The 27,313-nt window shown below is 49.8% G+C and overlaps 2 protein-coding genes across 2 annotated transcripts; both read right to left on the reverse strand.

The window, feature by feature from the left end:
* Nucleotides 1-6,928: 6,928 nt before the first annotated feature.
* On the reverse strand, nt 6,929-7,378 carry LOC308051775 (calmodulin, striated muscle; the record flags this gene model as incomplete). The annotated part of the gene is made up of 1 exon (XM_080362405.1): nt 6,929-7,378. One exon carries the CDS (start codon nt 7,376-7,378, stop codon nt 6,929-6,931), a length of 450 nt encoding a protein of 149 aa, XP_080218531.1.
* An 8,511-nt stretch (nt 7,379-15,889) lies between these two features.
* On the reverse strand, nt 15,890-26,783 carry NET1 (neuroepithelial cell transforming 1; the record flags this gene model as incomplete). The annotated part of the gene is made up of 10 exons (XM_080361947.1): nt 15,890-16,284; nt 17,447-17,633; nt 18,479-18,649; nt 18,864-19,121; nt 19,614-19,690; nt 19,809-19,905; nt 20,350-20,412; nt 21,177-21,341; nt 22,143-22,250; nt 26,691-26,783. 10 exons carry the CDS (start codon nt 26,781-26,783, stop codon nt 15,890-15,892), a joined length of 1,614 nt encoding a protein of 537 aa, XP_080218073.1.
* Between the last annotated feature and the right edge of the window lie 530 nt (nt 26,784-27,313).

A 27,313-nucleotide genomic window follows, 5' to 3' on the forward strand; every position in this document is an offset into this window, starting at 1 on the left:
TTTTCGCGTGAGAAAGACAAATCCTACAAAAGCTTTAAAAATCTCCTCCCCAAAACAAGCCCGGGCGGTTTTTCATGGATTAAAGGCATCGTGAGTCCCCCTGTGCAAACCCAGGTGGGCTGGGGGGAGATAGGAAATACAGGGCAGGTTGTATCTCCCTGGATGGGATGAAAATAGGGCAAAAAATAGAGTTGGAGGGATTGCAAAGCATTTAGTTCTTTATTTTTGGCTTTGTCTGGGCTCACTTTTCTTCGGGGTATTTTTCTTGCAAGGGCTGATTTGGGTTTAGTGTGGACCAAAGAGGGAAATTAAGGGTTTTTTTAAGCTATAAAGGAGGAAAGGTGCTGGGTTCTCAAACCGTGGAGGTGGGGATGGGGGATTTTTATTGTTTAGTTATCTCTGGGGGTGATTTATAGAGCTCTAGCACCATCCTCCTGCCTATCCCAGGGGGAAAGATAGGGAGAAACCCCCCCCAAATCTGCTCTGGCTGGGATCCGGTGGGGCTGTGGTTACGCGGGGCTGCCGGCGCGCTGGTGAGCGGGGCCGCGTACGTGGTGGCTGAGGTCATGGTGCTATTAATTTCTCGTTAAAACCCCAACAAGACGACGGCTCCTGCACTGCGGGGATGGAAAATGAAGCGGCTCCGATTGCAGTTAACCCTTGTGGGGATGGATGCCTGACTTTCCGAGTGGAGAAAGACGAATCTCGCGGTGCAAATGGTCGCAAACATCTCTTGAAGGTTGATGGTCACCATGTTGAGTGCTGCAGGTCCTCATCCAGCTCCTGGGGGACTCAGAGTCCCTTGGGAGGTCTGGGAAACCCTCCTGGTGCCTCCAAAGACCTTGTCTGATTTAATCCCCCACCAGCTGACTGGGCTGGAGCCACATCTGCCCACCCTTCGATGCTGAAACCCAGCCATGGAGGAGCATCTGGGGTCAGTGGTTGGTTGTATTTCAACCTTGACCCACCTCCGGGGGCTTATTTTGATAACTTGAACTTGAGAAACTTGGGGGGAGAGGAATCTTGTGAGATGTGGTGGCAGCTGAAGGCTCCTGGTGTCCCCATGAGGAGCCCCAAGTGTCTTCGTGAAATCCCCTGGGGCTTTATGTTGAGCCTTGGGAATGTTGAGGACATGAGATGGGGGGCTGGTGACCTGTCCCCCTTCTTGCAGTGGCTCACGGGGCATTGGAGCAGCTCTTGGATCATCTAATGCCCCTCTTTTGATCACCTTTGTCCCCGTCTCTTAGTTCTGGTCCGTTTCTCATGTCCCACTTCTCTCCTGCTCCCACTTATCTCCAGCCTAAAGGCTTGTCCTTAAGTCTCGGTCCCTCTTGTCCTTATGTCCTGGTCCCTCTTGTCCTTGTCCCCTGGTCCTGCTGCTTCCTCCTCCTGGTCCAACTTGTCTCTGTTGTTTCCACTTGTCCCCTGGTCTCCCCTCCTGGTCCTACTGGTCTTTCCTCTTGATCCAACTTGTCTCCAGCTCTTGGTCCCGCTTGTCCTTGTCCCACCGGTCTCTTCTAGTCCAATTTATCTCCATCTCCTGGTTCTACTTTTCCCTGTCTCCTGATCCCACTTCTTCCATCTTTCGGCCACATTTTTGCCCTCTCCTGGTTCTTCTTGTCCCCAACTCCTGGCCCTGTGTCTTGGTCACTCTCGTCCCCAACTCCTGGCCTCATTTGTTTCCCTCTCCTGGTCTTGTTGGTCTCCTGGTACCATTTGTCCCCCTCCTTCTCCTACTCGTCTCCACCTCCTTGTCCCACGTGTCCCCTTGGATGCTCCTGGCCGTCTGCATTGAAAGGTACTCGTAGTCCCACTTGTGGTCCCACAAAGAGGCTTAATACAAAAAAAGGGTAAAATCAACCATTCTGGTCCAAAATTCAGGCACTTTGCCCCAAAGTAATTCCCCATTTGGCGCAACCTTGGGCTCGGTGCTGGATCTGAACCCAAATGGTTCTGTTCAGCATCTTCTTGTCCATCCCCTGCCCTGTCCTGCTCCATACGGGCTGCCCGGTCATGGGGCACTTTGTGCTTATTTTATTATTTTATTTTATTTTATTTTATTTTAAATTACATTAAATTTAATTGTATTTTATTTTGATTTTATTTTACTTTTAAAAATTTCGTTTTATTTTGCTTTATCTTTTCTTTTTTTTCTTTTCTTTTCTTTTCTTTTCTTTTCTTCTTTTCTTTTCTTCTTTTCTTTTCTTTTCTTTCTTTTCTTTTCTTTTCTTCTTTTCTTTTCTTTTCTTTTCTTCTTTTCTTTTCTTCTTTTCTTTTCTTCTTTTCTTTTCTTTTCTTTCTTTTCTTTTCTTTTCTTTTCTTTCTTTTCTTTTCTTTTCTTTTCTTTTCCTTTCTTTTATTTTCTTTTCTTTTTTTCTTTTCTTTTCTTTTCTTTTCTTTTCTTTTCTTTTCTTTTCTTTTCTTTTCTTTTCTTTTCTTTTCTTTTCTTTTCTTTTCTTTTCTTTTCTTTTCTTTTCTTTTCTTTTCTTCTCTTTTCTTTTCTTCTCTTTTCTTTTCTTTTCTTTTCTTTTCTTTTCTTTTCTTTTCTTTTCTTTTTTCTTCTTTTCTTTTCTTTTCTTTTCTTTTCTCTTTTCTTTTTCTTTTCTTTTTTCTTTTCTTTCTTTTCTTATTTTATTTCATTTCATTTCATTTTAAAAATTAAATTTAATTGTATTTTATTTTGAATTTGTTTTCCTTTTAAAAATTTCATTTTATTTTGCTTTATTTTATATTTGATTTGATTTGATTTTTTTATTTTATTTCCTTTTATTTTATTTCATCTTATTTCATTTCCTTTTACATTTCCAATCCCCCCCCCCCAGCGATTTCTCCTTCTGAAAGCAGAAAATCAATCAGCGAGAAAAAGCCCTTTAAAACAAGTTCAAAACCCACTTCTGAGAACCAAAACACTTTTCCCAACTAAATATTGAAAAGGTGCCTTTGCAAAGGTGCTTTTATTTTACTGGGTGGCTGGTTCAGTTATTTCCCCCCCCGGCCTCCCCAACCCGGATCAATCCCACTGCAAAGATCCCTTTGTTTCCCCAATGTTGATGGGTTTCAAGGGGCCTCCGCATCCCTCGGGCGGCAACATTTCCTGGGCAACACGTCATGTTTGCTTAAGAACAGAATTATAGCCGGGGAGGAGACAAGATGCTGAGGCCCCGGGAGGGGCTGTGGGATGGGGGAAAATTGGGGAAAATACAGAAAAAATAGGAAAAATAGGGAAAAATATCCTGCCCTTCTTCTCCACATCCTTTAGGTGGGCTCAGAAAAGCTCCTTGGTCCCTCTTGCGCGGTTTCAATGTTGTCTCCCCCCGATGTTTAGTTAATGTGGTTTTAAAGCTCGTTGAAATGTTATTAAAATGTCCTGGGTTTTGGTAAAACAACAAAAAATTGGGGAGAATTTGCGACCGATTCAGCAACAACTTATGGTTGGAATTGATGATCTTGAGTGTCTCCTCCAAGCGAGGTGAATCTGTGGAGCAGAAGTATCTCTGGTCTCCCATGGTGGGTGATGAGCTGCTGTTGTCCTAAAAAGTGTCGTTTTAGAGAAAAACTGTGTCCAGAAGGAGCAGAACTGGGAGCGGGGAGCAATGGGGGGTTACGCTTGTGCCCCTGGTTTTGGATGGTGCTGATGTTGGAGCCCTCAGTGGCTTTTTGTTGGAAAGGTTGGAGGAAAATACATGGAAAGGTGGTGGAAGATGGTTGGCCAACGGTGGAGATGGGATCTGGAGTGGTGTCTGGATCGAGGAGATCCCCCCACATCCCATCCCAAAGGATTCTCCAGGCCCCATCCTATAGGAACCTTCATGTCCCATCTAGATGAACTCCAAGGTCCCACTCCAGGTGGGTGGTCCAACCTAAGTGATGCCTCATCTGCTCACCCCATATGGCCCCCATGCTCAGGTCTCAGATGGCCTCTGATATCCTATCCTACATGATCCACCAAATCCCATCATGATCCCCAGGTGATCCTCCGAGTCCCATCCTCAGTCATCTCCTGTGTGTCATCCCAGGAGACATCTTCTCACCCTCTCCAGGTCTCATTTTAGATGATCATCCAGGTCTTTTCTCAAGGGATCTCCCAGGCTTCACTGGAGATAATCCCCCAAGCTCCATCATAGATGGTTCCACACATCCCATCCCATGTGACAACTCCCCCAGGTCCCATCTTATATGACTCCCAGGTCTTATCTCAAGGGATCCTCCAGGCCCTGGACTAGATGATCTCCCAGGACCCATCCCAAGTGATCCTACCTCAAGTCCCAGACTAGATGATCGCTCAGGACCCATTCCAGGTGACCCCTAACCCAACTCCTAGCCTAGATGATCCCCCAGAACCCATCCTAGGTGACACCTAACCCAACTGTAGCCTAGATGATCCCCTAGAACCCATCCTAGGTGACACCTAACCCAACTCCTAGCCTAGATGATCCCCCAGAACCCATCCTAGGTGACCCCTAACCCAACTCCTAGCCTAGATGATCCCCTAGAACCCATCCTAGGTGACACCTAACCCACGTCCTGGCCTAGATAATCCCCCAGAACCCATCCTAGGTGTCCCCCAACCCAAGTCCTAGCCTAGATGATCCCCCTAGAACCTATCCTAGGTGACACCTAAAACAACTCCTAGCCTAGATGGTCCCCCTAGAACCTATCCTAGGTGACACCTAAAACAACTCCTAGCCTAGATGATCTCCCAAGACCCATCCCAGGTGACCCCCTACCCCAGGTCCCATCCTGCAACCTCCATCCCCAGGTGCAGGGGACCATCCTGACCAGATTTTGGGGTGGAAATGACTGGTGTCTCCCTTACCACCCCATTCCCCCACTTTCCATCCTTCATGGAACCCCCTCAACCTCCCAGATACCAAGTGCATCTCCTGTACCTGCTCAGTTAATTTAGTCATTAACCAAACCACCCTGTGAGTCATGGATCTGCCCCGCAAGGTGGGAGACACCATCTGTCTGTCCATCCTGAGGGACGCCAAGACAAACCTTCCTGAGCATCAAAATAGGGGAGAAACAGGCAAATGTGTCTGGTGCAAACGTACAAATAAACTTGAGTCTCTGGCCGGTGCCGCGGCTGACGGGGCCGTTTGTGGCCAGGGTCCAAGCTCCCGTTAAAGATCATTGTTAAGATAAACACAGCTCAGGATAAATGGCGTGAAGAAAATAACTCTGGTAATTAAACAACCCTGGAATAGAAGGAGAAAAGGTCAAGCCTAAAAATACAGGCTACGGCTTTGCGCTGAAACGTGGTGTTAGTAAATAATCACTTGGAGAGGGGACAGAGTATAATTTTAGTGAGTGGGATGGTCTCTTTGCTTGTCTTGATTTTGCTGGATTTGAGGCTTTATTTTGCTGGGTTTTGCCCCATTTTTGTGTCCCGCAGAGCTGCGGGTAGGTTGGGTGTGCGAGCAAGAGGGCAGCGCGTGGTGATGGTGCTGGGGACCGTGGTTGGGATGGGATGAGCGTGGGTGTGCTCGGCTCCACCACCCGGCGTGTGGGAACCTGCCTGGTTTTCCCAGCGCTGGGAAAACAACTGGGGTTGGCAAAGATCCCGCTGCTGGGGATGGGCTGGAGGTGGGGGGTGAAGGCATCGAGTCGTAGAATCATGGAATATTTTGGGGTTGGAAGGGACCTTCAAAGGTCCCCCAGTTCCCTCCTGCCATGAGCAGGGACATCTTCACCAGCTCAGGTTGCTCAGAGCCCCGTCCAGCCTGGCCTGGGATGTCTCCAGGGATGGTTCATCCACCGCCTCTCTGGCCAACCTGGGCCAGGCTCTCACCACCCTCAGGGCCAACAATTCCTCCTCATGACCAACCTGAAGTCCTCATGGTGGCTCGAACATCCCCGGAGCCACCATGTCCCCAGCTACATCCTCCTCACTCCACCTCCCCTTGGCTCGTTAGTGACTGAGCATTAATAAGACCCATTGTAATTAATTTCTGCATGTAGGGAATCATCCCAGCCCGGGGGTGGGAGGGCTGCTGCAATTTGATTTCACCCTCTTTGTGGGGAAACTGAGTCACGGGGTGGATTACGGCCAGGAAAGGTGAATCCTGGTTGATTTATCTTTGGGATGGGGATTAGGGCTAAATCCAGCTGCCAAATCTCTGCTTAGCTTGATGGGGGAGGAGAAAAGGGCCCCCAACACCCTGGGGGTGCAGACAGGAGACCCCAAAAGCGATGGGAATTTGGGGTGGGGGGGTGGCCACAACCCAAGAGGCTGCACCCACAGGGAGAATCTTTCCAGCTTGTAGGGAAACAGGATGGGTGAGGAAGAGGATGGGGATGGTGTGGGGCTTGACCCTGGCCAGGTTTGTGCTGATATCCTTGATTTGGGGGGGGTTGCTTTTTAAGCGAGGACCCCCAAAGAGACGCTGAATGAAGCACTGGCAGCCACCAGGACATGGGGGGACATTTCTTTATTGGACTCAACAAGGTGTTGAGGGACGTGTGGTCGCCATCGGAACCTCTATGGACTTGAGAGGTGTGTCACATTGGGGATGCAGCAGAGAGGAACCCCCCCAGGTCCATCTGCACACACAGCCCCATCCTACCAGGTGAGTTGCCTGTATCCAACGCAGATACTTGCTGGTGATGCTCTGGTTGGGATAAAAGAGGATATTTCCAACCTAGGATGGCAAAAAAAGACAGAGAGGGGCTGGTGGCCACCGTGACCTCTGTTCCCTATGAAGAAATCAAGGAAAAATTGTAAAAAACGCCATGAACATTGATTTTTTTCCAACAAGTTGCAGGGCGGGAAGTGGTTGGGATGGGGGAGATGAAAGATTTGGGGTGGCCATTGCAATGGGTGGGTTGGACCCCTTTGGTCTGGGGCTTTTCATGGATGTCGGGCACGAAGACGCATCCCAGGGATTTACCTGCAGGTTGGGAGTTGGAAGTGGGTGTTGGGGGAACCTCACTTCTCCGTCATCATCCTCACGAACTCCTCGTAGTTGACCTGGCCGTCATCATTGAAGTCGGCCTCCTTGATCATCTCGTCCACCTCCTCGTCCGTCAGCTTCTCGCCCAGGTTGGTCATGATGTGCCGCAGCTCCGCCGCGCTGATGTAGCCATTGCCGTCCTTATCGAAGACGCGGAAAGCCTCGCGCATCTCCTCCTCGCTGTCCGTGTCCCTCATCTTCCTCGCCATCAACGAGAGGAACTCGGGGAAGTCGATGGTGCCGCTGCCGTCCGTGTCCACCTCCACCGCCATGTCCTGCAGCTCCGCTTCCGTGGGGTTTTGCCCCAGCGAGCGCATCACGGTGCCCAACTCCTTGGTGGTGATACGACCGTCCCCATCGCGGTCGAAAAGGGAAAAAGCCTCCTTGAATTCGGCGATTTTCTCCTCCGACAGCCGCTCGGCCATGATGCTCCCTCGCTCGCACGCAGCTCTGCCCCGGCACGCCGGGGAGGCGCCGATGGGGCCTCCTCCCCAATGAGGAGGAGGAGGAGGAGGAGGAAGGAGCTGGGGCACACGGGAGAGGCTGAACCACCCGGTCGGCAGGTTCAGCTGGACCCCGGCAGAGCGGGCGGGGGTTTCGGGGTGTCCGAGAAGCGTGACCACCAGCAACCTTGGGCCACCTGGTCCCACTTGCTATGCTGGTGGCATTTCATGGGGCCGGCTCCTAACGAACCCTGTAATTAAAGGATTTGCGTTGGGGCTTGCAGCAAAGCGCTGGTTTCGGGGAGAGGCAGGGTGCTGGTGGGAGAAGGGTGATACGTGCTATTTTTTACCTATTTTAAGGTAGTTTTGATGGGTTTGGAGCTGTGCAAAGCCCTCCAGCCCTACATGGTGGGGGAGAAGACTCCTCTCGGTGTCCCCACCCCAGGGCCACCGCGGCGATGCTGGCAGCGTGTCAAACCTGCCGTGGGAGTGTTCGCTCGTGCAGGTCCAGGCAGAGCCCGGCTGCCCGGAGCTGATGGTCTCCGTGCTGACGGGGACCTGAATCAGCCGTGACACCTCAGCCGGGCTCCCCGAGAACGGCCCCGTCGCCCCTGGGGCAGCTGACGTTGTCATGCACCAGGTGTCATGGGTTCTGCCCTGGTTAGTCAGGGGTTAACCCTGGGGCTGGGTGAGTGTTGTCATGACCTGCTTTAATTTTTACTCATCTCTTACAACAGGGATACAGCGGGGTTCAGGGGGAAATGGTGATGAGGGCTGCTTCCCTGTCCATCTGTCCATCCACGCTGCCATCTGTCCATCCATCCGTTTATCTGTTCACCCATTCAGAGAATCGCAGAATCGTTTTGGTGGGAAGAAACCCTGAAGATTATTGAGTCTAACCATAACCCAGCTCTGGCATTAAACCATGTCCCTGAGAACCTCATGTCCGTCTGTCCAACCCTCCAGGGCTGGTGACTCCAGCACTGCCCTGGGCAGCCTGTTCCAATGCCCCACAGCCCTTTGGGGAAGAAATTGCTCCCAAGATCCAACCTCAACCTCCCCTGGCGCAACTTGAGGCTGTTTCCTGTCATCCTACTATTTATCCTGTTTATCCATCCAGCCACCCACCCATCCATCCATGTGTCCATCTGTGCACCTAATCACATTACCATCCACCCTTGCGTCCACTCAACCATTCATCTGTATGTCCCTCTACCCACCTAACCACCTTATCAACCATCCATCCATCCATTCATCCATCCATCCATCCATCCCACCAACCAACCATCCATCCATATGTCCATATATCCACCTAACCACATTATCATTCATCCATCCATCCATCCATGTGTGCATCCTTCCACTCATTCACATTATCATCCATCCATCCATCCATCCATCCATCCATCCATCCATCCATCCAAACATTCATCTGTATGTCCCTCTACCCACCTAACCACCTTATCAACCATCCATCCATCCATTCATCCATCCATCCATCCATCCCACCAACCAACCATCCATCCATATGTCCATATATCCACCTAACCACATTATCATTCATCCATCCATCCATCCATGTGTGCATCCTTCCACTCATTCACATTATCATCCATCCATCCATCCATCCATCCATCCATCCATCCATCCAAACATTCATCTGTATGTCCCTCTACCCACCTAACCACCTTATCAACCATCCATCCATCCATCCATCCATCCATCCATCCATCCATCCAATCATCCATCCATCAGTCCATCCATCCCACCAACCAACCATCCATCCATATGTCCATATATCCACCTAACCACCTTATCAACCATCCATCCATCTATCCATGCATCCATCCATCCATCCCACCAACCAACCATCCATCCATATGTTAATATATTCACCTAACCACATTATCATTCATCCATCCATCCATCCATCCATCCATGTGTGCATCCTTCCACTCATCCACATTATCATCCATCCATCCATCCATCCGTCCATCCATTCATCTGTATGTCCCTCTACCCACCTAACCACCTTATCAACCATCCATCCATCCATCCATCCATCCATCCATCCATCCATCCATCCATATATCCACCTAACCGCATTGTCATTCATCCATCAGTCCATCCATTCATGTGTGCATCCTTCCACCCAACCACATTATCATCCATCCATCCGTCCATCCGTCCATCCGTCCATCCGTCCATCTCTCCATCCGTCCATCCATCCATCCATCCATTCATCCCACCAACCAACCATCCATCCATATGTTCGTATATTCACCTAACCTCATTGTCATCCATCCATCCATCCATCCATCCATCCATCCATCCATCCCACCAACCATCCATCCACCCGCACATCCATCTGCCCCGTCGTCCATCCAGTCAACTCTCCCACCATCTGTCCATCCATCTATATGTTCACGTTGCCATCCATCTACCTGTCCCTCCAACCATCCATCCCCCTTTCCATAACAGCCAAGTGACCTTCACCAGCCGGGCCAATGAGCTAATGGACCAGGTTCCACAGCAGAAGATAGTTTGACTTTCTTGGCTACCAGAAACCACCACCAGTTTACCCCAGTTTAACTCAGCGAGGAATCAAACCTGTGGGATTTGGAGGGAAAAGCCACAAACCAAAAACCAATCCATGGAACAACTGAGGAACACGTGGGAAACGAGGTCTCCAGGTGGGACAAAGTCTGGGAGGGGATCATTATGAGGGAAACCTCACCTGAAAAAGGCTCAGGGGACATTAAATGTGGCATTTGGAGGGAGGAGTTGGCCCATCCGTGCTGGAAACCTGTCTGGCGAGGGGAGGTCCTGGCAGCTCCTCTTGTGCAACGAGCTGCTCCCTAATTGTCTGTCTAATTGCCCGCGCTTGTTGTTCTGCTCTGGAGTTAATAAGATCAGATCCAAATTGCCGTGAAAAAGCCGCGGGCAGCTGAGCGAGGAGCCGAGAGGAGGGGGAGCTGCTGAACCCCAACAGAAAACCGGGTATTTCCAAAGCCCTGGAGGATGAAGGTGTTTGTTCGAGTTGTGGGGGGAGTTGTTTGAGCTCTGAAATGGGGGCGGGCTGGGTGTGGGGACCCTGGGTCACTCGGGATGAAGGGATCGCGCCGTCCTGGGTGTCCCGTGGTGCTGAGTGAAGCTGGAAGCTGCTGGGGGTTTTGTTTGCCTGTTGCATCCCCATTGCCAGCACCCACCACCCCCCAACACCAGTACCCATGATCACCACCTATCACAAGCACCTACCACCTCCCCATCACCCATTTTCAGCACCCATGACCTCCCCATCACCAGAAACCATGATTCCCCCCATCATGAGCACCCATCACCATCACCTCTCCATCACCTCCCATCACCGGCACCCATGACTTCTCCGTCACAAGCACCCATGATCCCCCCCATCATGAGCACCTATCACCTCCTCATCACCATCACCTGTCACCTTCCCATGACCTCCCCATCACCAGAAACCATGATTCCCCCTCATCGTGAACACCCATCACCATCACCTCCCCATCACCAGCACCCGTGACTTCTCCATCACAAGCACTCGTGATCCCCCCATCATGAGCACCTATCACCTCCCCATGACCAGCACCCATCACCATCACCTCCCATCACCAGCACCCATGACTTCTCCATCACAAGCACCTGTGATCCCCCCATCATGAGCATCCATCACCATCACCTCTCCATCACCTCCCATCACTTCTCCATCACAAGCACCCGTGATCCCCCCCATTATGAGCATGTATCACCTCCTCATCACCATCACCATCACCTGTCACCTCCCCATGACCATCACCTGTCACCTTCCCATGACCAGCACCCATGACCTTCCCATCACCATCACCTGTCACCTTCCCATGGCCTCTCCATCATCAGCACCTATGATCACCCCCATCATGAGCATCTATCACCTCCTCATCACCATCACCTGTCACCTTCCCATGACCTCCCCATCACCAGCACCCATGATCTCCTCATCATGAGCACCTATCACCTCCCCATCACCACCCCTGGCACCCATGATCTCCCCATGACCAGCACCCATGACCTCCCCATCACCATCACCCATCTTCTCCCCATCACCAGCACCCATTTCCACCTGTGACCTCCCTGTCCCCATCACCCATCCCTCCCCATCCCCAGCACCCATTGCCTCCCACCTTCGCAGCACCCTCTAGGAAGAAGCTCAAGCCACCCCTTAATTTTGCCTGTGCTTAACCACACCCTCATTAGCACAGCAGAATAATCAACCTAATAAAACCGACCGCTGGCCCATAAAATCCCGTGGTTTATTGCCCAGTCCTATTGTGGAATTTGAGCCGGGCCGTGGGGTAGGACGGGAACACAGTGGGAAGCAGGAGCTGACGCGGATTTTGGCAGCCGATTTTCCTGGGGTGTTCCCATCCGGAGCTGGGGGGGTCGATGCTGTGACAAAGAGGGTGCAAGTGGCCGATGTTAAACCATCACAGGACGCTTTCCGGGCGGCATCGCCTCGCTCGACCTCAGCGTCTGGCTTTGAGCGACCTGATCTTGGTGACAGCTTAAAAAACAACCAACCAACAAACCAGATGGTTTAAAGCACCCAGACGGATTATCCCGAGCCCGTGCGGCTTGGAACGCCAGCCCAGATGTGTGCAGATGTGTGCGGCCACGTCTGGGTTTGCAGACAAGGCGGCGGGGGGGAGGCTGATGAGTTAATGGAAAAGGAGAGAGTTGGAGGCGGAGAGGGAAACCGCTCTGGTGGGGAAACCTCCCCACGCCAGCCCAGGCGGTCCCACCACTGTCTGAAGGGATGGGGAGGAACCTCCACAAAGCCCGGCTTAAATTGCGTCAAGGTTTAACGTGGAAAACAGGATTTTGGAGAGGCTGAGCTCTGGCGTGATCCCGCAACGGCTGTGGGGGTCTCCTGGGGATGACGGCTACTGAGTGTAAAATTTGGTATTGGTGGCTTGTTTTATTTTAAGCGTTGTTTTAACAGGGGTTTCCAAAGCTGAGGGTGAGCTGCAGGGTCTGCAGGGCACCTTTCTAAAGTCAGGCTTTTCTAGCCCAAAGGGTCCCACTTTTGGGCCTCCCAGACGTCACCGTGGTGGAGGAGGGAGGCTGTCACCTCCCCATGACCAGCACCCATGACCTTCCCATCACCATCACCTGTCACCTTCCCATGACCTCCCCATCACCAGCACCCATGATCCCCCCCATCATGAGCACCTATCACCTTCTCATCACCATCACCTGTCACCTTCCCATGACCTCCCCATCACTAGCACCCATGATCTCCTCATCATGAGCACCTATCACCTCCCCATCACTACCCCTGGCACCCATGATCTCCCCATGACCAGCACCCATGACCTCCCCATCACCAACACCCATCTTCTCCCCATCACCAGCACCCATTTCCACCTATGACCTCCCTGTCATAGGGACAGGGACAGCACCCGTTTCCACCCTGACCTCCCTGACTTTCGGGACAGGGACACACTCCCCTTAGATCCCAGCTCCAGGAAGGTCTCACCTGGGTGGTGTTGGCTCCACTCCACACACAGCACCTGAGCTGGGTGGATCCTGAAGGTAAATATGGGGCCAAGGAGCTGATTACCAAAGGTAATCACGGGGCAGGGACACCTTCCCTTTCCCCCGCTGTGACAGGGACATCGCTATGGCCAAGGTGGCTGAGGGGTCAGGGACACGGTGCTGGCTTAGGTCAGACAATCATAGTTTGGGTTGAAGGGACATTCAAAGGTCCCCCAGTGCCCCCGCTGCCATGAGCAGGGACATCTGCACCAGCTCAGGGTGCTCAGAGCCCCGTCCAGCCTGGCCTGGGATGTCTCCAGGGATGGTTCATCCACCACCTCTCTGCCCAACCTGGGCCAGGCTCTCACCACCCCGTTTCCTTCCTCATGTCTGGCCCGAGGTCCCCGCTGTGCCCTGGGTGCGTCACCTCCCTGTGTCCCCCCAGACGCAGGGTGGGGGGTCTTGGCTCAGGGCTTTGGCAAGGCAGACCAGGACCCGAGCGAGCTCAGCGCTGGAGGAATCCAGGAAAAGCCTGGCTTGTTTAGTCTAGCGAAGCCGGAGCCGAGGCTGCGGTCTGCACATTCCTCCGGGAGGGACGGAGAGGGGATTGGAACCAGCGGGAGGCGAGGGAGGATGGATTTTTAAAGAGAAATTAAGCTTTTTGGCTGACTTGCTGTTTGTGAGCTGACGAGATGAAGGTTCAGCCCCAGCCTGACGCGCGGGAGGACGAGCGGGATTTCCTGTCCATCGGGACGAGCCGCCTGCTCCTGCAGCTCATTATATCTTCTTTATTTCTTTAAATGGCAAAAGGAGCCTTTTTCCCAGCTTCTCCCTGCTCAGGAAGAGCTCGGTCTTCTCCACTCAAAACTCAGCTTCACTGTAAGCCCTGGTCCTGCAAATTGAGCTGTGTCCTCCTGAGCAGGGCCCTGGAACACAACGGGGGGACAACAACAGGGGGGACAACAACGGGGGAATCCAGGTGAGTGACACCAGCCCCTGGAGTTGCAGATGTGCCCAGACACCTCCACCACAGTCAAGCTGCAGCTTTTCGAGGGGGCTGCAGAGACCTGATGGTTTTGTTATGCTCCCACCACCCCGTTAGAAGCTGCCCCAACACAGGGGACTTTGCCCCCTTCCCCTCCAAACTGCTTAATCTAGGAGGGATTTCTAAGTATTTGCTAAATGGGGACACTTTGAGTGTTTGTTTTCCGTGTAGGAAGGAGGTTTTGGTGCCCCGGGAGGACAAGGAGTGTTGACACCGCTCCCTTTTTCCCCAGAAAGGGAGGAGAGCGATGCAAGCGCTGGGGTGAGTCACGCAGCTCTGCCCTGTTCTCCACCGAGGCCGCAGCAGCACAAAGAGGAACCGCGACAGGGAAAAAAGGGGGTTTGAATAAAGCTGTGGCTTCCTCCTATGGCCAGAGAAGCGCAGGGACCCACCCAGCAGCACCAGCGACTCAGACGAGACCGGCGAGAGGCTGTCAGGAGTTTAATTGTACTTGGCACTCGAGACTGTACAACACATTTACAGAGAACCACACACCTGTGTCTATGTACACCCGCATTTCAAACTCTACTGGCCAAACATGCAACAGGCGATAACTCTTGGTGTGCGAGTTACGGCTCCTCGAGCGCGGATTTTGGGTGACACTTGAGGATGGGTATCATGGGCTCGCTGTCCTCGTCCCCATTGTCACCGCTCGAGCGACAGGAACAACCTGCTGGTTTTACTCTCAGCTCTCGCCGCTTTGTTTCCTACGGCGCCTCTCACACCAATCTTTGGACCGCTAGACATGGCAGTGTTGCCGTTACGAGTATATACAACCACTATCTCTTCTGTCCTTACACCTCACCGGCTTCAAACGCTTCCTCTTCCCTACCTTTCTACCACGTGCAACAACCCCTTGGTCGCCCCCAGTCCTGCCTCTCCCTGTGAAAGGCGTTTCATTTCCAAAAGGCAACAGAAACAAGAATAATAAATCTACCTTCACTCCCTGCTACTCCCCTCTAACCGCTGCTCCTCTTCCCTCCCCGAACCCTTTACAACGTGCCTAAAACCTTCCTAACCCCCCTTGGCGATGCAGTTCTCTTTCAGTAGTCCAGAGCGCGCACGAGCCAATTATGGCGCTCGTTGTTAATTGGGTTTGATGAGCGTCTCGTAGCCACCGGCTCCGGAAGGTGAGGCGAGGAGCGGTACAAACGCGCGCCCCCCCGAGCGAGGAGGATCGAGTACATGAAAGGAAATGCCAAGTCTGAACAACGACAACATACAAAAGTAAAAAAAAACAGAAAGAAAACCAAAAAATAACCCCAAAACGAACTCGAGAAACAAAACAACTAATCAAAAACAAAACTTAAATAGCTGGCAGGTTACAAGAGGGAAAATGAGGAATGTACAAAGGACACAGGAAGATGAAAGATTCCAGTAGGTAAATTGAGAACCTGTTGAACCTGGGGTCTGTTTTCTTTTTGTTTTCTTCTTTTTTTTAAGGTGAAAAGTTGCCTGGATTATGATCAACACACTGCAAAACATGCGCTGTACAAGAGAAAACCACATGAATTCAGGTTTCGAGTCTCGCAGTGTTGACCGAACCCTCTGCAAAGGGAGGCGCTGCACTTGCGCTTTATGGTTTTCCAGCCTCAAACACGGCGGGTGGAAACCTTTTAGAAACCAAAGCGCGCTCTTCAAACCTACGACGAGCCATCGGGAGCACGAGGGCTCCCGAATTGCTCCCTCACAGCATTAAAACCAGGTTCAAAGTGGCCAATGTTTGTAAAAACAGACTCCAGATCGACAGTCTTAACTGTATACCAGGTAGCTGCCCTTACAACACGAAAAAAGAACAACAACAAAAATATTCTGCTCAGTAGAGTGGATCCAATCATGCTCACATTACAAGAAAAATGTACACGTTATTTATAAATAAACAGTCTTCCGCCAGGATCTTTCTGGGCTCCTCTTTACACCAGCGTTTCTTTCCGCTTCCCGCTCAGTTGCTTCTCCCTCGTTTTTCTGTGTCCGAACGACGTCCTGTGTGTTTTGGCGCCCTTGGCTTCCTCCAAGTCCAGGATGGAGCCGCACTCGCTTGCGTTTTCATCCAGCTCCATCTCGGCGACGCTGGCCGATTGCCTCTTGTGCACTTTGATGTTGGACGCAGAGGGGTTGTTCTCCTCTGACTCTTCGCTCAGCTCCGGCAGCTCCTTGAGCTCGGCGGCGGCCGCAGTTCGCTGGAAGGGAGCGACGGCGGTTCGGATGCAATTAACCCACTGCTGCTTGTGGAAGACGTCGTTAGCCTGGAGAGTGTGGGACTGGCCTGGGGAGGGGTCTTGGAAACGAACTCGGAAGATGTTTTTAGCTGAAGAGAAACGTAGGAAGAAAGGAGATCAGTTCCTAGCTCGGTGTTTTGAGGTTCTGTTAGACAAGAGACCTGGGCTGCCCTTCGGGAAAAGAATCACAGAATCCCAGAATGTCAGGGGTTGGAATGGACCTGGAAAGCTCATCCAGTGCAATCCCCCCATGGAGCAGGAACACCCAGATGAGGTTACACAGGAAGGTGTCCAGGCGGGTTGGAATGTCTGCAGAGAAGGAGACTCCACAACCTCCCTGGGCAGCCTGGGCCAGGCTCTGCCACCCTCACCGGGAAGAAGGTTCTTCTCACATTTAAATGGAACCTCCTGTGTTCCAGTTTGAACCCATTACCCCTTGTCCTGTCACTGGTTGTCACCAAGAAGAGCCTGGCTCCATCCTCCTGACACTCACCCTTCATATATTTGTAAACATTAAGGAGGTCACCCCTCAGTCTCCTCTTGTCCAGCTCCAGAGCCCCAGCTCCCTCAGCCTTTCCTCACACGGGAGATGCTCCACTCCCTTCAGCATCTTGGTGGCTGCGCTGGACTCTCTGCAGCAGTTCCCTGTCCTGCTGGAACTGAGGGGCCACAACTGGACACAAGATTCCAGGTGTGGTCTCCCCAGGGCAGAGCAGAGGGGCAGGAGAACCTCTCTGACCTACTGACCACCCCCTTCTAACCCACCCCAGGTACCATTGGCTTCCTGGCCACAAGGGCCCAGTGCTGGCTCATGGTCACCCTGCTGTCCCCAGGACCCCCAGGTCCCTTTCCCCTGTGCTGCTCTCTAATAGGTTATTCCCCAACTTATACTGGAACCTGGGGTTGTTTCTGCCCAGATTCAAGACTCTTGTTCTACTTCATTAAACTTTTCCCCGCCCAGCTCTCCAGCCTGTCCAGGTCTCTGGACGGCAGCACAGCCTCTGGCGTGTTCAAAATCCCACCAAATAAAACAAACTAAAAAGAAATATGTTGAAATTGATACTTTCTAATCAAAGCATCACATATAAGTTCATGGCCGCCCAATGTAATAGCGCAAAGCTTAGCAGTGATAGTCAACATATACCATGCGTCAGCATATCCTAAAAGAACCTCAGTTCCCGGGGATCTATACGGGGTGTAATCTCTCCTCGCCATCGGATCCCCGCATGGGTGATCTGGTTTGGTCTGTACCTTTATCGGAATTGCCAAAAGCTCCTCGGAAGGATCCTCCCATCTTCACGTCACCGTCCTGCAGGTCTTCCAGCAGCAGCTCCTGGACAGGGATGGGTTGCCTGTACACTTGGTAGGCCTGACGCTCGTTGCGAGTGACCGGCCGGGTCAAAACCAGGATGTCTTGGAAGAGGAAAACGTAGAGTTTCTGAAAGGGAAAACACATCTGAATGTAAGCAAAGGGTTTTACTACGTATTCAAAGTGATTACACATCCTCTGGGATTCAAGGCCGTATTATCTGAAGTTTCACCCACGTTCTGAGTTTCCTTTTAGAGCAACGTAAGGCCCTGGCACAGAGCAGAATTACATCAACAGGTTTATTATCTTATGACCTTTAAAAAGTGATTTATCTTTTGCAGATGGCAAGAATAAGACGATTAGGAGCTGTATCTTTTCTGTCAATACAAAACGCTTCATGTGTATAGGAGCCTAATGGCCAAATTAAACAAAAAACCTCCAACCAACCAAAAAAAAATAAACAGAAAAGGATCTGATGTTTAAGACAAGGTTAGTCCTGCGAAGCAGAACAAAAGGCAGCAAACCCTGGAGTACAGCAGCGTCTTTCAGCGCTGCTGCGGCAGGAGATAAAACTTCTGGCAGTTCACAGCAAAGCCAAAGAGGTTTTTGCAGGAACGCTGTGAAAGAGCCGGCACTCAGAACAGGGAAAGTCAGAGCACCTGAAAGCAAAGAGCCGGCAGGAAATCCCGTTGGACGGAGAGCACAGAGAACACTTTCTATGGGAATTCTACACTAATTATTTTCCAGCTTCTGAAGGCCGATTGTAAAGCTGTCAGCAGGAAGCTTTCCCTTACACCCTGAAATGCAAACTGCTATCAGAGCTAAAAGCTCTGCTGCTTCTTACAATGTAGTTAATTCTCCAAACTCACCCAATGCATGGAAGGGCTCCTGGTCCTGATACAAACAGTTTTAACTAGCTCTTAGGGAAGGTTTTCCACCTTGAGAATGAATTGCCATGAACATGAGGGACTTACATGTCCATTTTTATTCTTCAGCTCGCCGTGGCACAGTAAAACTTTGCTGCCTTCAATCCTCGGGTCCTTCTGCTTCTCATCCAGGTATTCCAGCTTGTCAATGTAATACTGACACTCCGACTCGCCCTTCTTCAGGTTGATGTCGGAGAGGACTCCTTGGATTATAGATATCTATAAAGCAAAAACATTTAGAAATGATTAAATAGTGACCTCTACTTGTATATCTTCCCTTTAAGAACTCCAGGTGATGTGGATTGATCTTTTGTTTGCTTTCATGAGGGGTTACACTCACAGATTCGTATCCATCAAGAAAACCACCCCACAAAATTGCTGAGGGTATAAGAAGCCCCAGAATGACGACCACAAAAAAATCACTATCACTTACGGCTTCTTCCAGAATCTGGATATCGGGGTGGTCTTTGGGGGTGTGCCTCAGGATCTCTTTTAGGAGCAGTGGGTATTTGACCAGGCGGCTTCGAGGAATGTCCAAGAAGCTCCAAAGGTCCAGCTTGCGGCTGAAAGGAGACTCGAGGCAGCGCTGCAGGAAGTCCTGCACCCTCCTGTCCTGTTTCTTCTGATCCAGAAGCGCTTTGGCCGCCAGCTGATTGCTGCAGTAACCTTTGTAGGCGTGGAGTCGCGGTAACTGCAGGAGAACAATAGCCAGGAGTTAAATTCCACGTTGAAAAAGCAAATCGCATCAATGTGTCAAACTCGGGGGAGTTCTACTTCCCTTACTGTGATACTTCACCCAATAAAACAAGCTAACAGACTATCTTGTATATGTAGCCAGTGTTTTGTGAGGAGAACAAGGGCATCCTGCGTGCGATGCCTTTGAAGTTCAGATGTTTGCGATCGACAGCGATAACGCTGTTGAAATCACATCAGTGACAAACGGTCCAGAAGATATAGACATTTCAACCATAAATCAGCAAGTAATTGCAGTCACGCCAATGTAAGTCTCCAGGGTGAAATCGTGGCCCATTACGGCTGACAGACTCCCATTGTTTTCAGTGTAGCCAGGATTTCCGTTGCAATCTTTCGCTCAAGGCCACAAAAGCCCACAGCTTTTCGGCTTCTAGCTTTAAACGTTCTGTAAGCGCGTTTTTAGCCCGCTGTCTCCGAGTTATGCACTCACCCACTTCACAAGAATGGGCCCAATCTGCTCCACTGTTCCATCTGGTTTGGTCGCTTCTCCTAAACTTGCCAACAAGTCTGAAATTGAAGCACAAAAATAGAAATTGCAGCAATGCCCCAGTAGGTTGGTCTCATGTGAGAAAGCACAGAGTTTAACTCTTAGCACGTCACGTGAAAATGATCCAGTTGCTCTCACCTTCATGCAGAGGAATATAAGAATCCAAGTCTCCAAATATGTGGGTGAGTTCCTCCTCGGACATGATGGAGAGTTTCAGCATGGGATCGTGATAGGCCTGTCAAAGAACATCAGTATTAAAATATATTCAAGTCTCCCAAGGCCCAAAACTGACCATTTAAATATGAGGGGATGTGTCATTTGCAGGGCAGATGTGAAGTGAAGCCAATGGAAACAATAACACTGGCTTTGATCATCACAAGATTCATCTCTGTATGAAGATATCAAATGAAAAGGATTTTCCTGTCCGAACTGTTTTCATCGGGGAGAGGGATTCCCCAGCCACCTCTGTAGGAATGTATAAAGCACAACCCTTTTTTGGCCGGGTTTATTGCAATCAAACCAATACTGTTGGCTTGCTCACCTCAGCTTTCCAGGCTAGCTTTTAAACTGTGGATTCTAGGCCTGACTAAGCCGATGCAAAATGTTTGCAGGTGCAAAGAAACTTCATTATTATCTGGAATATGATTTTATAACTGCAGGAACAAACCAAAACACTCACCTTTCTGGCAAGCTTGAGGTCTTCGATGAGGTCCTGCTCTCCCCTGGACATTTCATATATTGCCTGTGAGGAAGGAGATAAAGCATCAGGAGTCATTTTTAATCCTAGTTTTTCTCTGAAAGAGCCTTTCAGCTCAAATAATATATATCCTGAATAGGGGGGTTTGCCAGTTCGACAGTATGTCACCTGGGCATGACAACCCCGAGTAAATCGCTGGCTTTCTCAGCTCCGAGCAAGCAGCGTTACTTACAACTGTGTGAAAGCTCTGATGCCCACGCACGAGCCAAATTAAATATTAGTGCCTTTTAAATCACTGCTTTTACACGGGGCAAGGATGAACAACACAAAACCCAGAAAACCGCAGAGGTCAAATCCCAGGCGTCCTTTAGGCAGCTTCTGTGTTGTCGTTACATTTGTCTAAGAAGGACAGGAAAAAGGCAAGCCAAGGCCTTGCCATTTGGCTTGCAACCAGTTGTCAAGAGCTTTAAGAGAAAGACAGTTGGCTTTACGAGGAACCTGACTTTGGGTCTTGCTGCAAAGCAACCAGCGTGGCTGGGTTTCGGATTTCAGAAATGCCGAGCACCCCCCGTGGAAAGAGTTTGGCATCTCTGAAGGGTCAAAACAGGGGAGACGAACTCCCTGGTGACTCAAGAGAGAAAGCTCTACCTTTTCCCATGCCTCGTGCAGAAATAAATCTAGAGTTTTAAAAACGAAGGTGCATGGGAAGATACAGTCGCCCACAGATGCTTGTTACTCCTTTCCCCCGCCAAGGAAACAGCCCAAGCCAAGGCCTGGGCTGCTTTTCCCAGTCCTGCTGTTTAACCCACCTCCTGGCGTTTAATTTCTTTGGTGCTCAGGGATTCTTTCATGTTGACATCTAACGTTTCAGACCAAAGCACGCTGTTTCTCCTTTTAGGAGGAGTAGGAGCAGCAGATCTGCTACATGACTTCTGGGCACAGCTGGGAGATTTGTCGCTGCGAAGGGCAAATGACTGCGGGGATTAAAAAAATAAATAAAAATTAAAAAAAATATGTAGAGCCAACACTTCAGAAGTGATGAAGTATTACAGTATTATCCATACCCCTCCCAATCCTTCATCCTCCTGTGTTGTACAGGGCAGGAAAAACACACCCAGACACTTTTCCTCAGATAAAGGAACATTTTAATCGAGCTGCTGAGAGAGCCCAGAGATTGGCAAAGTTTTCCATGTACCTTCCCCTGCATTGGTCCAGCGCTTGGGAGGAGGATGGGCAGCTAAAGCTTGGGTTTATTTCCAAAGTATGAGGAAGTAAATAAACTAGGCCCATAATTCTGCTTATAACGGGGTTAATCAGGAGTCACTTGAACTTTGCTCTTATGATTTGTAATGTTATCAAAACCAAGATGCAGAAGCGATTTTATCTGCGTGTGTGGGGTATAGTGTTCCTTAGACATCACTTCTGGAACATTATCTGGATCACTGAACAGCAGGGTCAGTTCATATTTAAGCACATGCTCCAATACACGTATCTCAAGTACTGCAACAGTTTATCAACTAATTCACCCTATCTGAATCAGTTTATTGGGGTTCTTTTTTTTACTGCTTAAACCTTTAATAACCTTGTTATCTAGGAACCTGCCCCTGAACTCTTCTTCATCCACAAGTCCCAAACAAATTTTCTGTGTATGTGTGAATCATAGAGGAGATTTCCAAGAGATGCCTTGAAATCTCAGTGCCTGTTTTAACCCCATACAGCCGCCACTTCCTCCGCGTCTCCAGACTTTCAGGACTAGAAGCCTCTGCTTTTTTTACCTGTATTGTCTGCCCAAAGCGCCGAACTGCACCATTTCTTACAGGAGAGATCAAGTTCGCCAGAGACGTGACCCGTGCTAAAGGTCGAACCCGCTTATTGCTCGGCTCCTGTAAATAAAGCAGAGAACAAACTGTACTGGCTGTGAGTCTCACTTCATTTCTCAAGCTGCTCAGGCAGGTTTAAAAAGCATGAACCCACTTAAGGAGCGGGAAGCACAGCAAAGAGAGTGTTTTGAAGCAGCCATTCATCTTAAAAATAAAGCAGAGGCTGAAAATGTTTGTCTGAACTCTAAGGCGGCAATTAAGCTGCGGTGGCTTTGCCCAGTGTGAAAGAGGCAAGATAACACACGCGTCAGTCAGAATTCAAAACAGGGACCGTTATGGTTTGAACATAAATAGACTGAAGCATTCTCCTCTGCAAAGTGAGTGATTGTCATCTAAAGATGGAGCTGTGATCTGCTTCTCCAGTTTATAATGATTTCCCTTTGTAGAAAGAATGTGTTTTTCCATTTTAATTTTATTCTGGAGAGAAAAGTAGCAGTGGGAGCCCAGGCCAACCTCAGCAGCTATTCTAACAAATAGCAAATGACCGCATGCTGAACATTCCTGCGAGGGACATGCACACACGAAGCGGATAAAGTTGAAAACCTTCCGTTTACAAAGCTCCCTCCCACCCCGCAAGTCGTCATAATTTTTCTTATGTGTTGTTTAGATTTGAAAGATAGAGCTTCTGCTTTTCTACACCGCTAATCCCTGCCGAGAGCTCGGAGCATTTTCAATTCTGTCCTGACCGAAACGCTGCCAAGAAAGAGGAAACGCCCCATGGAAACCTCCCGCTAAGCTGAGTTTTTAAAATCATGCTGGCGACCCTGTGTGTTTTACACCAAGAATATTGTGCCGTGAGGACTGTACAAGAAAGGTGTGCACAGTGGGATGCCAGAATGAGATGGACTAAGAGCTTAAGGGTAGGAAAAAGGCCAGATGATGCGCTCTGGTGCTCTTAAACATCTGGCAGACGGTTGGATGTGACTCATCATCATCATAAACAAGTCACTTAGCATGAAGTTCAGAGGAGCTGATGGAAACAGCCCCTTTTCTGAGTTCATCTCAGTAAAAATGTTACCAAAGCTTTTGGTTAATTACGTTTGAATCCTTCCTGTTACATTTCAAAAGGCTAAAAGGCAAAGCCAGGATCACTTAGCACAAGCTCTCCCCTGTCTCTATTTCCAGTTTGAGATTGCAAGATAAGGCGCCCAAACCCTTCTGTGTGGCAACCGAAGTGCCAAACGCCGAAAAGGAAAATAGCAACACACAGAGCTGGGTTCCAGTCATGAGACCGGGGAAGCATAAAAGCTCCGTATGCAAGATCTGATTTCAGCAACACGACCCGAGGAGCAGCCCGTCTGGCTGCCTACACGCCGTGTTAAGCAAGAGGGGTTGAGCTCATGCTGAATTAAGCCTTCAAAGTTGTGGGTAGCAGGGCGGGGGGAACATGAAAAGAAACAGTTTATGGGTGATGCAGAACAGAAAGACCTCTTGGCGCAGCACGAAGCACTGTGCTTGAAATGTTTGGGTGATCTCAGAACTATAAGGGTATTATAAAAATAGGGAAAAGCTGTGAGAGTGTCCTCAACCTCAAGAACGCGACCCTCAGCTGGGTTTAGGTAAAGCACAGGCAACTGCAGCTGCTTTTTTGTCGACCATGAGCACTCAAGACAGTCAGGAAAGGATTATGCAGAAGGTTGGAGAGTTAAGCCAGGCTCAAAAGACAAGCAAACTTTAATTAATTACAGACAGATGAAAAAGACAAGTAATTTACTTCTATAAAATCACCTATCAGTGTGCTAGAATAAAGGGATGAGAGCCAAGAAAAGCTTAAGAAACTGCAGGAATGTAAGCAGAAAAGATACAGACGTAAGCCACACACAGCTCTGTCAAGGCCGGTGATATAAATAGCACGGAAAACAAAACCACGACACTGAAAATTAATAGCGAAGAACCTCAGTACTTTAGGACGCTCGGACAGACTTTGCAACTCGCTGTGAAAGGGTCAAGCGTGTGGCCTTTCCAGATTTGAGATATGATGCTGCAGGACGCGTGCGGATGCCTCCCTGGCACATCTGCGCTGGGCCGGGCCGACACATGTGAACACACAAGGTCCGGCAGATGGAATTTATTCCTCCTCTCCCTTTGCGACAGGAGACACAAAAGGGCTCCCTGGGATTATAAATCACCGCTTTTCGGAGTGGTCGATACGTACGGAGACGTGCAAAGGAGGGTTTAAAGTGAAAAGCAGCACAGCATTGAACAAGAGGGACACAACTCCTGGGGAACCCTCATGTGCTCTGTGGAGGGAGGAATTTTGCACAATCGGCACGGCCAGAGGGTTTTCTGTACATGCGATGTGCTCCCCCCAGGGTGTTCGGCCAAGAGAAAAACTTCTGTACGCTATAAATTCAGCTTCGCAAAAGGCTATTTCCCCTCTCTTAAAGAGAAACAAATCCCGCGAGTGCTCTCAGACACGAACGGCTCGACTGCCAAGAAAAGCATCTGTTTTTTTCTTCTTCTCTTTTCAACTAAATCGTTTGATCCAAGGCAGGGAGGGGGAAAGAAAAATCCCTTTCCTTGGAAATCTCACCTTCTCTGAGATCTGCATTTCAGCTCGGGGTTACGTACTCTGCTTACAGTCAGACTCAGCCATGGTGTAAGCTGAGACTCGGCACGGTTCATGCTACGGATAACTTTGGCTCAGTAATTTTATTTTAGTTCTGTCCTTGCGAACAATGATTAGCCTGTCTCCACGCTGTATTACTTACAGGAGCCCAGATTAGAACCAAGTCTGCAAAGTTTCTGTAACAAGCTGGCAGTGTTAAGCACTACAGTGCCGACAGATAATTAAGAACCCCAATGAATGCAACAGCACTTCTGCTTCCATTCAGATTTTATTTTCCAGGGGACTCTTTATTAAAAGGGAATATAAATATATCATAAGCATACACACAAAACTTAAATTTGTGCCTTGGCTGGCAGGCAAGACCTCACGCTAGTAGAATTTCTTCAAGTGCTTCTAAATACAGATTAACTCTTCACAGTGTGAAAAAAGCTGCACCTTGCTGCTCCAAAGAAAACCAGGCTTTACTTTTCAGCAACAAACATTTTCCTCTAGCAGCACGCACGCCTGCAACCTTTCCCCTATGTGCTAGGTAATAATTAGTGGGTTTTACAAGGATCATTTACTAGAGTGCGACGTCCTGCGTGCCAGTGCCACAGCTATGCAGACAAATACTGTGACAAATCCACAAATCACGCCCAGCAAAACTTTTCCTATTAAGCCAGAAAGGAATTTTAAGTCACCAGCTCGAGTAATTCCTGCCAGAAATCATTGCCACCTGGTTATCTTATTTGAAGATTCAGCTGGAAGGAGGTCGCTGGGTTTCTTGGCTCTGTTCTGAAAACTGCTGTCTGCACTTAAACCGAACAACCAGGCTCCGGCTTGACACGTCGGTACCGAGATTAGAGCCCTTGCTTTTCTCAAATTCAACAGGCTGCTCATGACTAAAGGGGAAATCTGCCTCGCACTCCGCTGATAACTTCAGTGGCTCTCGATAGCAGCTCAGTACCTGGCACCGATAGAGCGTTGGCTTAGGACTCATTAATCAAACACAGACCCAACGTTTAACTTCAGATACCCCAACGTGCCGGTTATACCCTCCAGAAAACACATGTTTTAAGAATTAGAGGCGACTTACTCTCCTTTAAGAGATCTGGTTTATGTTATTTCTCTCCCACCATCTGGTTTTCCTTTTTTGCACAATGAGATTGCCCAAGTTTGGCTGGTTTTAAACCAGGATTTTAAGAGGCTGGCGACTAAGCCTGGAGCCCTCAAGCCCCAGAGCTGTCTGGAGACACATTTTTTTTCTCTTTTCCACCTCATCTTACGATTAATCTCGGCAATAAAACCCTGCCCAGAGTAGCCGGTCCCTACCTGGCTGCTAAACTTTTGCAGCAGGAGGAATGCGAGCAACTACCAGCGATGCAATTATGCTCATCTACATAACAACACATGATAAAAATAACAATACTGCAAAAAAAAACCCACCAACAAACAAACACAAACCCACCAAACAACAAACCCACAAAACCCCACGATGTTTTTTCTCTTTTTTTTGGGAGGGGGTTTATACAGCAAACGCCCTAATTAGGAAAAATCCTGTCAGTGGAAAGAGTGAACAGAGGAACTGGGATTTTTTAAAGGTAAATCCCGCTGGCTCGGTTGGGCTCCCTGGTCACACTCCTCCAGGGGATATGAAGTTTTTTTTTTCTTTATTTATTTTCTTTTTAAAATTTTTAATACTTTATTTCTTTCTTTAATCGCTGCCTGCACCCCATTCCGGGACCGGCTCTTAGTGAGCAGCGCACCCACCTCATTGCTCCCCCTCAGGCGTGGAAGGCGGGAAGGTTGAGGCGGGGAGGGACGCTCCCAAACCCACCACTTTTCCCCTCAAAAAACCCCATTTTTCCCCCCTTTCGAATCCCGCTCTTCCTCACCTCCTGCTCCCTGAAGGACTGGTTCTGCGCGTCGATCACCCGGATAGTCCTTTTGATGGGCAGGAGCCCCCCGAGCTCGTCGTGAGCCACCATGGCCCCGGCCGCCCCGGCTCAGCCCGCGCTCATCGCTGCTCTGCGACCGCCGCCGCGCCGCGCCCCGACCTGACCGGCGGAGGCGGGGCTACCGCAAAGACCACGCCCCCTCCAGACAAAGCCACGCCCACTGGCGTCAAGCCCCGCCCCCCCGCTCCAGGGGCAGTATGCCCACGGGCGAGGGGCTTCTGTGCTCCTTTCCCAGCCTTGATTTCCTCCCAAATTCCCCCAAAAATGGTATTTCTGAGAGGCTCTGCTTTAAGGCAGCGTGATGCAGGCACCCACTGAGGGTTGTGGGGACTGTTCCCTCACACCCCACGCCGGAAAGCGGTTTGAAAAGTGCGGGGCTTTCAGCGTGCGAGCTGGAAAGAGATGAAGCCAAACGTATGTTTTGGCTTTTTTTGTTGGTTTTTTCCCCTGTTTTTCTTTGCTGGCAATCACAGCACTGCAGCCCGCCGCCGCCTACAGCCGTCTTGCAAGCTTGGCGGTGGGACACGCACCTCCTGACGGCAGCTCTCATTGCCAGAAAT

Source organism: Nesoenas mayeri (genome assembly GCF_963082525.1).
Source record: "Nesoenas mayeri genome assembly, chromosome: 1".
NCBI lineage: Eukaryota > Metazoa > Chordata > Aves > Columbiformes > Columbidae > Nesoenas > Nesoenas mayeri.